Source organism: Orycteropus afer, unplaced genomic scaffold (genome assembly GCF_000298275.1).
Source record: "Orycteropus afer afer isolate SDZICR_OR568_19922 unplaced genomic scaffold, OryAfe1.0 scaffold00057, whole genome shotgun sequence".
In the NCBI taxonomy this organism is placed as follows: domain Eukaryota; kingdom Metazoa; phylum Chordata; class Mammalia; order Tubulidentata; family Orycteropodidae; genus Orycteropus; species Orycteropus afer.
The window spans coordinates 275,752-290,668 of record NW_006921644.1 but is presented as its reverse complement, the minus strand read 5'-3'; the positions used below and the strand labels follow the sequence as shown (position 1 = coordinate 290,668).

General features: G+C 41.5%; 1 protein-coding gene across 1 annotated transcript in view; it reads right to left on the bottom strand.

Annotated features, from left to right (window-relative positions):
- Nucleotides 1-14,917, bottom strand: part of CNTNAP4 (contactin associated protein family member 4) — a 330,923-nt gene that overhangs the window by 128,561 nt on the left and 187,445 nt on the right. Inside the window, exon 4 of the mRNA XM_007939189.2 lies at nucleotides 8,354-8,501. Coding sequence (XP_007937380.2) covers nucleotides 8,354-8,501 — 148 coding nt within the window. The remainder of the gene's footprint in view (nucleotides 1-8,353; nucleotides 8,502-14,917) is intronic.

Below are 14,917 nucleotides of genomic sequence, written 5' to 3'. Positions count from 1 at the left end.
AGCCACTCCGAGAAAGGAAGAGGGGGCTATCTACTTCCATAAAGATTTACGGCCTCAGAAACCCAACAGGAATCACAATGAATCAGAATCAACTCAATGGCGTGAATTTGGTTTTGGTTTTTGGTATATTTTAAAATAATCATCATAAACAGGTGCCATTGAGTCACTCTCAACTGATGGTGACCTCATGTGCTTCAGCTTAGAATTGTGCTCCACAGGGTGTCCATGGCTAGAGGATTTCAGGAACAGATTGCCAGACCTTTCCTCTGAGGCACTTCTGGGTGTGTTCAAACCCCCAACCTTTTGGCTACTAGCCAAGAGCTTAAGCATTGGTGCCACTCAGGGACTCCAAGTACTATATATGCTGTTATCATCATTTTAATGCTAATAACCTTTAAAATCTCCTATGTTCATCTCAGAGATGCTTCCCCTTTAACAGTGTGCTGCTGTGTGAGTGTAATACATTTGTGAATTTTATACGTTTATTATTCAATTTTCATATATTTTTATACGCTTATTATTCAATTTACCTCTTGGCTAATTGGATTTTTCTCTTAATTCATCCATTTCGTAAACAGTCATGGACATTTATTGTGCCAAGTACTACAGTGGGAGTCAGTGCTCGGCAGTGAGGGCAGCGTGCATTCAGAGATCGTCCAATGGGAAGGGCAGGAGAGACATCAGGTGACTCACACCATGTGCACAGAGATACTCTGTGCACTGTGCGCACAGAGATACTATGAACGGTAAGTGGAGCACGAGCCTCTGGGCAGAGCAAACCGTCAAGGCACGTGGCTGCTAACCCAAAGCCTGGAGCCCACTCGTCTTCATTCATTCATTCACGAATGCATGCATTCATTCATTCACCTATCCGGGAGACTAACGACAGAAGAGGAGTGTCCAATGACAATGCAGTGTAGCCTGTGAAGGCTCTGGGTGGGGCAAATGGTTAAGTGCTAACTGCTGAGAGGTTGGCAGCTCCAATTCACTCAGGCACCTCAGAAATAAGGCCTGCTGATCTGATCCCAAACATGGGGTGTCAGGGACATTGTCAGAACCAAAGAGATTTCTATGCTGAGACAGGAGGATGAGAAAGAGAATTACCTACGCAGAAGAATGAAGGGTGGTTATATGGTCAAGAGCGTCCCCAGCCACCGTACAAGAACACTAAGGCTAGAAAAGGCAGCAAGTCATGCACATCAGAGAGACTGCAATCAGCCCCGCAGACTGGAGAGCTGGCTGTCCCTCTTCGTGTTGTGTCAGAAGCGGAAAGGGGAGGATTGCGCATGCAAAGTGACAGTGCTTACACAGTGACCGGAGCAAAGGAATTCAGAATGTGTACCAAAGGCAACTGCCTCAGCAACTCCGTCCACAAGGAACGAACATCATCTCCTGTGGCTTCATCGTACTTCCTCAGAGACATCACTGGCACCCAGTTTGTCGCTTCCCCGTCTTTATTCCTCAGTGCTGACACTTAACTAGGGAAGTTTTTCTTTACCATCAAACACCTTCCTTTCTTTTTCTTTCTCTCACCAGATATTTCCCTACATAGACTCTAGACTGTAAACATGCTCACAGCTGCTATGCCAGGACATCTGAAATTTATACTTTCACTTTGATCCTGTAAAATTTAGCTTCTACCTCTTTCATTACTCAGGAAACAACTTCAAGTTTACTGACATAAAAGTAGAACATGCTCTTTGATATGGATTTCCCATTCACTTGATGCTCCTTCATAGCAAGTTATTATAACTTGTTAGGGTAGAGGGCAGTAACATTATCTGTGATCTTACAAAGGCCCTTTGTCCTACAATGTGCATAGGCCCAACCTGCAACTCTAATGTCAGCAAACAAATGTCTCAGGCACTACCTGAAAAATAATATAATGTTTTATGTATATATTATATATACAGGATCTGCTTTAATTGAGGGAGAAATATATCTCCATTTTTAAAGAAATGATTACTTGTTCAAACATACTTTATATTAACAAAGTATTATTTTATTATTCGTAATAAGAATGTAATAAGTAGAATACTTCATGACTTACTAACAATAAACCAAAACCCAACCCACTGCTGTTGAGTCAATTCTGACTCATAGTTTCCCTATAAACTCCAAACCAAACTCACTGCTGTCGAGTCGGTTTCCGACTCAACTCAAAGCGACCCCTCCTTGGGTTTCCGAGACGGTATCACTACGGAAGGAGATCGCCCAGTCTTCCTTCATGGAGTGGCTGGTGGGTTTGAACCTCCACCATTCTGGTTAGCAGTTAAGTGCCCTAGGCACTATGCCACCAGAGCTCCTTGGACAGAGCAAGCTTCCATGGGGTTACAGAAACCGACTGCCACTTCTTTCTCCCATGGAATGGCTGGTGGGTTCGAACCACTGACTGAAGTCAGCATCTGAGTGCTTAACCACTGCACCCCCAGGGCTTCTTCACTAACAATAATGGTAGTTACATCGTTTTCAATTCCTTATCTTTAACACAGAAGACCTGGAGCTCCAACCTTCCCTATCCTTCAGGCACTTGAACTCAGTCAGTCAACAACAGCCTCCTCTCTCTGTTCCCTTCCAGACCTGTGTGTTCTCCAGTGCACCTGCCCACTGAATGACTCTGCCTTCCAGAGGGCTGTTCAAAGCAGATCACTCAGCATCCCCGCACATCCAGTCATCAAGCTCTCCAGATCCAGTCTCCTCAGTATACATGAATCTGCCTTCCTCTTCGTCCCTCCTGATTGCTGTGTCTCTAGTTTGGGTCTCACTGTCACTTAACCAAGTGAGGGTCAACCAGTTGCCAGTGAGTGGATTCCAACTCATGGCAACTCACGATGCTTCAGAGGAGAACCGCACTCCATAGGGTTTTCAGAGCTGTGAGCTCTCAGCAGAAGACCACCCACCCTTCCTTCTGAAGGTGCTCTCCGGGGACTCAAACCACCAACTGGTTAGCACCCCAGTAGCTTGTTCGTGCCACCCAGGGCTCCCAAGTGAGGCCACAAGCCTCCTACATGACCTGGTGCCTCCAGATTTAACCCCTCAACGTCTGAATAACCGTTGTCAAATATGCGCTGCTCTCTCAGACCCTCCTCTTGCCTGTGCTTGACTGAGCTCTTCCACTTCTCCTGTTTCGACTATCCTCCTTGCCTCCCATGTAAAAGCGTTTCTATTTGAACTTCTAAATCTCCTGCTAAAATTTGCTTAAATGAATCTCATTCATCAGCTGATTACTATCAACCTATTTATTCCTCATACCTTACATTCATGCTACAATATTTTGCATTTAGTCGTATGTTTCTTATGATACTGCAATGCACATCATTAATAAGAAAATCTATATGACTTGAGAATTTTTCCCTGCACCCCATCCCTACCAGAGCTCGCTCTGAGCCAGTGAGTGTCAGCAGACACTTAGAAGATGAGTAAATGCTAGCTTTGGAAAGTGGTGGAGCTGAATTTAAACGCCACATCTAACACAGGCTGTGTGGCCCAGGGCAAGTTCTTAATTTCTCTAAGGGGAGGAGATGCGAGCCCCATGGTGTGCACTGCTCTTTGGTGAATGGCTTGGACAAATGCCACCCTAGTGCCACTAGGTGCAGGTGGGAACTCACAGGCAGAAGAGCTCGAGGGGCCAGACGATCCCATGGCTGTGGACCTCCAGAAGGACCTCCCCGGCCCCCAACACCACTGTTCCTCATCACACAGACTCCAGGAGAATGGCTTTCTATGTCTGGAGAAGACCCTTCAGAGCCTGGATGTGGGCTGCTCAGGGGAGACTCAGACAAACAGCCTACAGCTGGATGACTGTGCTGAGAGCACCTGCAGTCTTTCTGGGGTGGGGGAAGCCCGCGGGCCCCGCTCATTCTGTGCCTGCAGCCCAAGAGCCAGCCGCAGGGCTTCTTCAGCAGACAGCTGTGTGGGCCTCTGTGCTCCTACAGAAATCGGTAATACTCAGGCGCGCACTTCGATGTGTGGTTAGGAATGAATCAGACAACGCCTGTGGAAAAACAGTATCTGACAGCTGGTTCCATAAATGACAGTTAACTAGTATCATGCTTGAGCAATGAAGACTCTGCAACGCTGATGCTGAGAACTGGGGGAGAGTGTGGGTAAGGACATGGTCTAACTGAGGAGTTAGCAGGATCACACACCCAACCCATCCTTGGGCTGTTTTCAGGTTATCTGTGGGAGTAGTTTTTCCATTGTGTTTATTATTTTCTTCTCTTTCAATAATAATCTAAAATTTAGCAACAACTACTGCCACATGGAGTCACCATGAGTCAGGATCAACCTGAGGTACCCAACAACATCAACAAACTTGACATTGAATTCCATCATACCGCTTTGCTATATGTGTTTATTTTCAATTTACAATCACATTGGCTCCCAACACCGCTACTTCAGTCATGGTCAATGGACAAAAGGAAACGGACTCAGTACAGCAAGGTGCTCACAGCAGATTCGGTACAAAACAATGTGCCACAAGGCTGCAGACCAAGAAAGGTGGGGAGAGATCTGACTTATCATTGGGCACGTGGAGGGAGAGAACTCAAAGGAATCTGCACCTTACCTGTCACTACCATACGGGAATTCTGATTCTGGTTTAGTTTCAGCAAAACACTGTCTGTAGTCCTGTTAAACTAATGGTTAAACTAATGGTGAGTATATATTAGCTTGGATACATATTAGGTGTGTACTATTGGGCAAAAGGCTTAATTTTTCTAAGATGATGTTTCTCCTCTGCTATCTGAGTGGTTGTAGGGATTAAATTAGAATGTGCCCGCAAAGAACTGTATCTGACCTGCAGTCTGTGCTCAGTGGCTGCTGGCTGGTGTTATGCTGTGATAAATAAGATGCATGGTAGATAACATAGGTAGAGAATGTAACTGGAAGTATGGTACACCTAGAATTTGGTTCGCTTTACTAACTCGTCATCATGTGGAGTGCTTTGCTAAAACTCTGCTATCCAAAGACAAGGCTATGCAAGTCATTTGTTCCAGAATCTTAACCTGAGGATGGATTTTTATTTGTTTATGAATCATTGTATTCAAGTGTGACAAAGACAAAGGGAAGAACAAACGCAGAGCAGAAACCCCCAGGCTGCACTGTTGGGCAGATGCTGAGAAAAAAGCCACCCACAGGCTCATCCCTGTGGTTCAACAACTGGAGGGAGTATGATCATGAACTTGGGATGATCATGAACAAGTGGATTCTGGAGTCTAGCAAACCTGTCTGCAAGCCCTGTTCTGTCACTTCCTGTCTATGTGGCTTGGGCAGGTCAACCTCTCTAAGATTCTGTTTCTTCACTTGCAAAATAAGGAAACCGTCTTAAGTATCCGATAATATTTACTTAGGCAATTGTGAGGAAAGGAGCTGTGGTGGGACAGTGGTTAAAGCATTTAGCTGCTAACCAGAAGGCTGGTGGTTCAAACCTACCAGCCACTCCACAAGAGAAAGATGAGGCAATCTGCTTCTGTAAAGATTTACAACCTTGGAAACTCTGTGGGGGTAGTTCTACTCTGTCCCACAGGTCTTTGTGAATCAACTTGATCGCAGTGGATTTTGTTATTTTGAGGAATCATAAACTGCTTAGCAGTGGCAAGTACATAATAACAAGCACTCAAGCAAAATTCACTACTCCTAGAATTACAAAAATTAATACTATTGCCATTAATATTAGTGCTTTTGCAATATTACTGATATTAATACTATTATTGTTACTTGCAGGCCCCAGATAAAAACAGAAGTTTTGCCAAGTACGTGTGTTGGTGCAGGTGGGCACTGAAAACTTGAGTAAATACACAAGGAGACCTGTGTAATCTGCAAAAACCAGTTGCCATTGAGTCAATTCTGACACATGGTGACACATGCTGTCACAGCAGATCTCTCCTCACAGTAGAATATCAAGGCTTCCAATGGTTTCTTTCTTGGAAACGGGTCACTAGGACTTTCTTCTGAGGAGCTTCTGTGGTTGTTGGTGTTGTTGCTACGTTGTATCGAGTCGACTCTGACTCATAGTGACGCTGTGAACAACAGAATGAAACACTGTTCGGTTGTGTGCCATCCTCACAATCATTGCTATGCCCGAGCCCATCACTGCAGCCACTGCGTCACTCCACCTTGTTGAGGGCCTTCCCCTTTTTGGCTGAGCCTCCACTTTACCAAGCATGATGTCCTTCTCCAGAAGGGAACGGTCCCTTCTGACAACATGACCACAGTAGGTGAGACGAAGTCTGGCCATTCCTGCTTCCAAGGAGCATTCTGGCTGCACTTCTTCCAGGACAGATTTGTTCGTCCTTCTAGTAGTCCACAGTGTTTTCAGTATTCTTTGCCAACACCATAATCCAAAGGCATCAACTCTTCTTCAGTCTTCCTCATTCGTTGTCCAGCTTTCACATGCATATTAGGCAACTGAAAACACCATGGCTTGGGTCAGGTGCACCTTAGTCTTCAAAGCGACGTCTACAACCTCTAGCTGGACTCAAACTTCCAACTGTTTGGTTAGCAGCTGAGCTCATTAACCATCGGCACCACCCAGGGACTCCTGCACCACTTACGGGGCATTGTTGATCTCTTCTGACTCAGTTTAGACAACTTCACCAAGAGGCTTGACATCTTTATGACACGATTGCCTTTTAGGTAAATAAAGTAAACCAGAACTACTTAGTTCACATCACAGAGTGATAAAATACATGTGAGAATAGCTCTCGTGGTTAAAACAAGCGTTTACTGAAGGAAGGATGGTGTTGGGGAATTGCACAGTCCTGGGTACTTTTCCTGATTCTTCTGAGTACTGGATGTGAGATGCTGAGCAAATTACTGAATCTCTGCAAACCTCAGTCAGCTCATCTGCTAATTGTGGCTCATATTAACTAACTCATTGTTCTATAATAAAAGAGCATCCTGCAGGGTGATGTGGCTTGAGGTGGACTATCAATAACTCTTAGGTCCCTTCCCCACAAAAAGATATAATAAAATGCTTCATTAAAAGGAGACTAAGTGAAATCTGTGGTTTCTGTCTTTTTATGTGACAGTATTTCAAACAAATTTTATATTCTGGCAGAGCTCTTTACCTTTCCTATTAATTTATGCTGAGGGCACAGCAGATTTAGAAGTGAATTGCATGGCATATTATTTTTAGGCTAGAGAGAACAACATTCTTTGGTTTCATAACAGATGGCTGGTTGAACTAAATGGAATAGTGTCTCTTTTATTGAATTCAGGGCACCTAAATGAAAAGCTATCAAATACAATCCATGGAGGGAAAGCTTTGATGTTTGACGGTTAGTACCTAGTCAATGATGTTAAAACCCACTGCCGCCTAGTTGATTCTGACTCATGGTGATTCTGACGCATGGCAGCCCCATGCATCAGACTAGAACTGACCTCTATAGGGTTGTCTGAGCTGTAATTTTTACAGAAGCAGACCTCCAGACCTTTCTTCCATGGGGCCACTGGGTGGGTTTGAACCACCAACTTTCAATTAGTAGTCGAGGACAAACTGTTTGTGCCATGTTGGGAACTTATGTCAATATAGCCTCTCCTCACGTATCATCAGGTTGCATAGACCAGGTCATTATGTGAAAGTCAGCATTATCCAAAAATGGAGGATGACCACAGCAGATCACAAAATGGAGGATGACTGTATCAATACATATCTGCCAAATTACATCATTATGTAACTGCCAAGCCACTAAGAATCACAGCCCAGCCAAGTGGACATATAACCTTAACCACCGCAGTCAGCATTACTCTTGCCCAGCACCCTGGCATTCACTACTGCCAGACATACATTGTTAACACACAAAATAGGCAGTAGATCATTTACTATTGTCATGAATGCAAAATGCTGGATAACAAGACAACTGATTAATAAGGAGTAGGTGTAATATTAGGTTTGAATAAATACATTCACATATATTTACAAACATCTATCCATCTATCTAGGAGCTCTGGTAGCATAGTGCCTAAGGTACTTGACTGCTAACCAGAAGGCTGGCGGTTCAAACCCACCAGCCACTCCTTGGAAGGAAGATGGGGCAATCTACTTCCGTAGTGATACTGCCTTGGAAACCCAAGGAGGGGTCGCTATGAGTTGGGTCTGACTTGACAGCACGTAACAACAACATCTATCCATCTATCTATCCATCCAGTGCTTCTAGCTGCAAATTGAGCCAAGAGGCTGAAATCTAAAGTCAATATTGACACACACACACAACAGAAAGATTTCCCCCAAAAAAAAATCATTTCTGTTTTTATATCTCTTTACATAACTAAAAAGTCAATGTCAGTTTGCAGTTTGGCTTTTAAAACACCTCCTTTGAGAACTATTTCAGTGGGTTGAATAAACACTTACTATATGCACAGCCAAACACCTCGATCCGCATTCCAATTCTGCCCTTGGGGTTCCACTCCAAAGGGATGAAGCGCAGAAATTTGGCTTTGATAGAAGGCTGGAGTCTGTAGTACACAACGCTGTCTGCATTTGTATTTCCTGAAAATCCCTAGAATAAAAAGAGAAGAAGGAAATCAGAGTGTTGACAGTACATCCATCTCACCTTGTCACCTCTAAGGTCCACAAGCAAGGTCTAGTTCACATTTTTTTTTTTTTTTTTGCCATGAACATGGCTGCCTTCTTTAAGAAAATCTTATTTACAGTTAAGACATAACATGTCTCCATCTGCAGAAGCTACTGGTCCCTAATTTTTCGATTAGGAGTAGTTTAAATTCCACGATCCTCACTACACTGGCTTTCAACTATGATATTCTCAATAAAGTTTACTTCTGTAAAGTTCAGATTAAACTTAACTGCACCACATCTAGGTATTAACACTGAGTAGCACAAATTGAGAAAATATTCTCCCAGCATTCAAAAATTATTATATTATTCTGCAAAGAGGTTGTGTACATTACTGATGCATGCATAACGTTATAGCACATTTCTGTTGTTTCGCTTTCTTGTCTTATTCGTTAACATAAATGAAAATATCACCCAACATCCACACTCTGATAAACTTCACTGGCACACTGCTGGATACCCATGTTCACAAAACAAGTGGAGGGAAACTGGAAACAATAATAATTTGGGAAGACCTCTACAGACTGAACGAGTATGGTGTTGTGGTGGTTAAGGCATTTGGCTGCTAAACAAAAGGTCAGTGGTTGAAAACCACCAGATGCTCTGTAGAAAAAAGATACGGCAGTCTGCTTCCACAAAGATTAGCCTTGGAAACCCAATGTGGGTCACTATCAGTAGGAAATGGCTCGATGGAAGTGAGTTTGGTTTCTTGTTTCTATAGACTTACAGACTATAGAATTTAGAAGCTACAGTGACCTTGGGGATAATGCTACACCAGCAAAGTCAAATCACAGGTGAGGAAATGAAAGGTCAGAGAAGTGGAAAGAGCTTCTGGAGCTTGCAGAACAACCATACGGCACAGCCGAGATTGACATTCCTCCCATGTATCTACTCAACACAGAGCCCACCTGCAAGGTGCACCCGATACAGCACATACCACCTGAGCAACTATGGTTTGCTCCTGATGACTTACATGGGCCTTCGCACAGTGAGAAGCCAGAATGAAGCAGAAGTTATTTTCAATGACTTTAATTTCATTTTCCTTTATTCCTTTTCTTTCTTCTTTTTGAAATGGTAACTATCAGCACGTGTAGGGATGGGAAAAGAACTCATGCTGCTACGTGTGCAAATCTCTGCATGGTCTGCAGCGTCTTTGCATTTCAGGACTTGGGTAAAATATTACCAGTAAAGACAGACCCCTTGTGATCATGACTTCTGAGGTACTACCTGGCACTCCCCGTCCTACTGACCTGCTTGATTTTCTTCATGTTCCTCGTTATCTTTTTGGTGCTCTCTTATTTATTTTTGCTTGTTTCCCTGGTCCCATTAGAATACAAGCTCCACTAAACCAGGCGCATTGACAGATTTCAATTCATAAATACCTACACCACTGCTTGGCTTAAAGCAGTACTGAATAAGGTATGTGTTGGATGTCTGAATCTGGGAGAAGCTAGGCTTAAAAACAAAACAAAAAAGTTAAACAGGCTTCTCAAACAGGACAGAGCACAATCAGAACATTGTTTAATCCCCCAGAAAGTTCCAGAAAATTCCAGTCTGTTTCAGGTGTCAAATTTTCATACTGACAGTTTGGTAAGAGAGGTTAACTGTATTGGACATGGCACTACTCAACTTATACCTCCACACCACCACTAGAACACCACAGTCTCCATGTCTGTGGAAATGATGAACACCTGCTAAAATGGGGATGTCCATTTATTCCAATTATTTTCTTAAAATGGCAAGGAAGCTTCATGTACAGCAGTGTTTCCCAACCTTGGACTGCACATTAGGCTCCCAGTGGTAATTGTGTGAGTGTGCACACACGTGTGTGTGTGTGTCTGTATAAGCTCCCCAAGTCCAGATAGGGTGCAGCCAAGGTTGAGAACCTGGTCTCCAGACAGTCAATCCTAATCAGACTTCTTCTCCTTTTCATTCTGCTTTCCTGGGTGCCACCGGCAGGCTAATATGATCCCTAATCATGATTTCTTGCCGAGTGAACAGCCAGATGATTACTGAGATAGCCCTCTGAAAGATCCCATATTTTTCCAAATTAACGTGAGTTTGTAGATTTAGATAGATGCCACTATGATGATCTTAGCACCTTAAAGAATTGGGAGATAGATGTATAGTGACAGTGACAACAGATGGGAATATGGAATGGGGCAGTCTGAGAATGGCAACTTTTCCCTTTCTGCCTGACCTATTTTTGAGCTATCTGAATGCCGGAGAACATAAAGAAGAAATATAAGATACATATTTTGTATTAGTAATGAAGATATATTTGTAGACACATTCCAAATTTTTCATAGCCATTTCTTCCAAAGGGTGTTTTTGGGGAAGTGGTGAGGAAAGGGATATGAGACTTGACTTAACGTATTTCAGTCATATTTTGATTTTTAAATGAACATGCATTAATCTTACAATAATTAGTAAAATAAAGTAAAACTTAGACATAGAAAGTGTGTGTGGTGACAGAGTAGGCAGGAGCTTCATTTAGTGCCATTCCGGACATCTTGGAAAAAACGTTCTTGTATCATTTGGGAAAATATGGACCATTTCCCCTACCCCAAATATCAGAAACATGGGATTCGTCCTGACAGTTAGCTGCACACAGACGTCAAATGCACGTTAGTAACATCTTGTTGAATGGAAATCAGCTCTTTATTTTACAATGCCTGTTAATTAAATAAGTTGAACTGCAAGTTATTTATTTGCATTTCTTTTTTGTTCCACGTGTTGAAATACTGTGTGTGGAATACATATGATAACAACCAAAGATTCTGCTTTGGATTTCAACAGTTGATGAGAAGATTTTTTTTTTTTAGAATGTCTGTGAATGAGGCATGGGACCACTGCTGTCATGCTTCATAAATGAAAAGTCCGATGCACACTATTAAGTTTCAATTGTATTCTGTCACCTAGGAGATTTTTCACAGTTTTCTACACAGATCTTTATATATATATATATATATATATATATCTCATAACATTTCAAAAAGAAATGCATGAATGAAAATGCTCTCCCTCTCTTTGGTTAAACAATTGGATTACATGAGCATGCATGTCTTCCCTTATATTACACACTCTGAATTTTCATGTGTATCAAAATCTGTGAGTGGGGCCCTAGTATCTGCATTTCTAATATGCACCTAGCTAATTTTGTGCTTTTAATTTTTGGCTTCTCCTGTATACTGGTTATATCCCCTTCCTTCTTTCTTTCTTCCTATTTTATTTCAAAACTCTTCAGACAGGAAAATGATTTTAGGAAAAGAGTTCATTGGGGTTGATGTCCAAAGAGAGAAATAAGTAGCAAATCAAGTCTACGCTGTCAATAGAAATGTCTTCAACGTTTTGATAGTTTGTGGCTCGACTCAGGTGCCACACTTGTGTGTAACATAGCTTTAATGTTTGTATTGCCCTTGTGAAGAGGTTATCACTGTACCCACTTTAAACCAAAGCACAAACCAGTTGCTATTGAGTGGCCTCTGACTCACAATAACCCCAATATGTATCAGAGTAGAACCATGCTCTAAACAGTTATCAATGGCTGATTTGGGGCAGGGACAGTATCAGGCTTTTCCTCTGAGCCACATCTGCATGGCCTGGAGCTTCTGACCTTCCTACTGGCAGTCCATTGCACTAACAACTTGCAACACCCAGGGATTCCATACCCACTTCACAGCTGCAGAAAATGAAGGCTACAGAGGTTAAGGTACGTGTAGAAAGCCACACAGCTGGAAACAGCAGAGAGGATTTCACTCAGGGTCTCTCTGACTCCCAAGCCTGTAAGTTATCCAAGCCACCCAAAGATCTCACTGTAACAGAACATGAAAGCAAACAGACTGCCCAGGAGGGAACTTGATATTTTATCTGAAGCTTTTTCTCTTATAATTTATATTTAAATTATTTTACACATTTGAGAATAATGTAACTTAGATTATTGCTGAACCAGGACTCAGCTCTACAAATTGACTTTTATAGAAAAAAGGATTACTCTATTAAGCTTTACATTTTCTCAAAATTATTGATGTAGAAAAGGAGAAGACAAATGTTCAATAAGCAATAGAATTCCTGTATATAAATAGTAACCTAATAGATATGGAATTTAAAGAGATTTGTCATCTTATCATCACATATATAAAATACCTAGAAGTGAAATTAAGGCCATGTGTCTTATTGATAAAAATCTCTAAGTCTTAATTGGATTTTTCTTTTCTCTTAGATTTGATGAATTTCAAACTCAATGAGGTGTTCCTGTATGTATAGAAATGTATTCTAACCACGTTAAGTTGTGGAGTTAATGAATTAAATTTTTGACACAGTTTTAAGTATTTACAAAGTGATTTTAAAGTTTATGAGCAGGAGTAATAGCATTCATTTCTTGTTCAAACATTCCCTGAGCAACTCACATATGTAAGCTGAGATGGACAAAGGGAGATAGACGCTCAGCTGGCAGCCCACCAGGGGCTCTGAAGCATCACTGGAGTGAAGCCGAAGCACGGGGCCAGGCATATGGGGTTAACACAGCACAGCCCGTAATTATACAGAAGTCTGTCCAGCAAAATACACAGCAGCCCTCATGGAAATGCAACAAAACAGACAGGCAAACATGAAGGTCCCCTTGTCACTGCTGACCTCTCTTATTATGAGAAGTCTAGTCACTTACATATGACTTACATACGACCAATTGTCAAGAACAACTCATTTTGGCAGTCAGCTGACATACAGATAGCAAATATATCACATCAACAGGCTGTCTTTATTTCATGATGCCTGCCACAGAACTTTACCAAATGTGTCTTCTGAGATGTTATCCAGCCCAGAAAAGAACAACAGAAAGGCACAGAAAAAGCAGTTACTACCAAAAAGTAGGAAATGGTTTCTAACATAAACCTAGATGTTGTTGTTGTTGTTGTTAGGTGCCATTCAGTCGTCTCCGACTCACAGCAACCCTATGCACAGCAGAACAAAACACTGCCCCAGAAACACTAACCTAGGTTGGAATAACTTTTTACATAAGTTGAACAAGACATTGTCACTATCTACTATATAAACTGATGTGATCTTTAGTGAAAATCAATGTATTCATTAACGAATGCAAAGTAATTAAATTTAAATAGTTTTATCTAGCATATGTAATAAGACTTAATTTTCAAAATAAAAATGTACAGAATTTTATTAATTTAAAATTAATTTTCCCCACTACTCCACAAAATACTCGGTATCTTTAAAATATTGATTTCAAGAACCACTAGATTGCTTTCAGTGGCTAAAGGAGGCCCCTGTGCCTGTCATTATGTTAGAATCTCTGACATAAAGGTGTGAAATATACTGTCTGGGCCCTTTTAGCAAAGAAGAGTTTGAATTCTCCACACGGAAAGGTCCAATAGCGAGAGAGGCAGAGAACCTGAAAGATACAACCTATTTGTGGTCCATCACCACCTCTGAAACACAGCTATGACTTGCTGTATGGAAGCTACATGGCTACTAATAACCCACATTATAAATGCAGACCTCATTGTAATCCTACACACATTAGAAGGATAGTAAGAGGACATTATGAGCAATTTGGGGGCCATAATTTTAATAATTTAAATGAAACTAACAAATTCTAAAGAAACCACAACTTAACAAAACTGATAGGAACTACAAACATCTAAATTGTCTATATCTGTGAAAGAAATTAAATCTATAATTAAAAAACAAAAATTTCTATGCAGAAAATTCCAGGACCACATTTCTTCCCTAGTGAATCCTTTCAAACATTTAAGGAAGAAATACAATCAATCTTATACAAGCACCTTCAGAGAACAAAAAAACAGACAGTGCTTCCCACCGGATTCCATGAGGGCAGCCCAGCTTTGACATCCAAGGCGGACTAAGAACTTGCAAGAAGGGACATTGAAAGTCTGTCTAACTCATGAACATAGATCCAATCATCCTTCAGAAATAGCTGCAAAATGATTATAAAATACAGAAATCTAGAAAAATGATGACAGACCATGTCTGAATCAAGTTTATTCCAGCAATGAAAGGTTTAATATTTAACAACTACTCAATGGAATCAATCACAATGAAGAAAATATGGCCATTTCAACAGATACAGAAAAAATATTTGATAAAATTCAATATCCGTATGAGTTCAAACTCTGAGGCAAATAGGGACTCTCTAAATCTATGTATAAAGATATTTACAGTCCGATGTCTTGAAGTTCCAGCAAGATGGCAGACTAGGCAGAAGGACTGCACAGACCCTCTTCAACAAAGACAAGGGAAACCAATTGACACAGACACAGAAGATAATCTTGGACCCCTGAGCCTTGAAGGGAAGGATACAGAAGT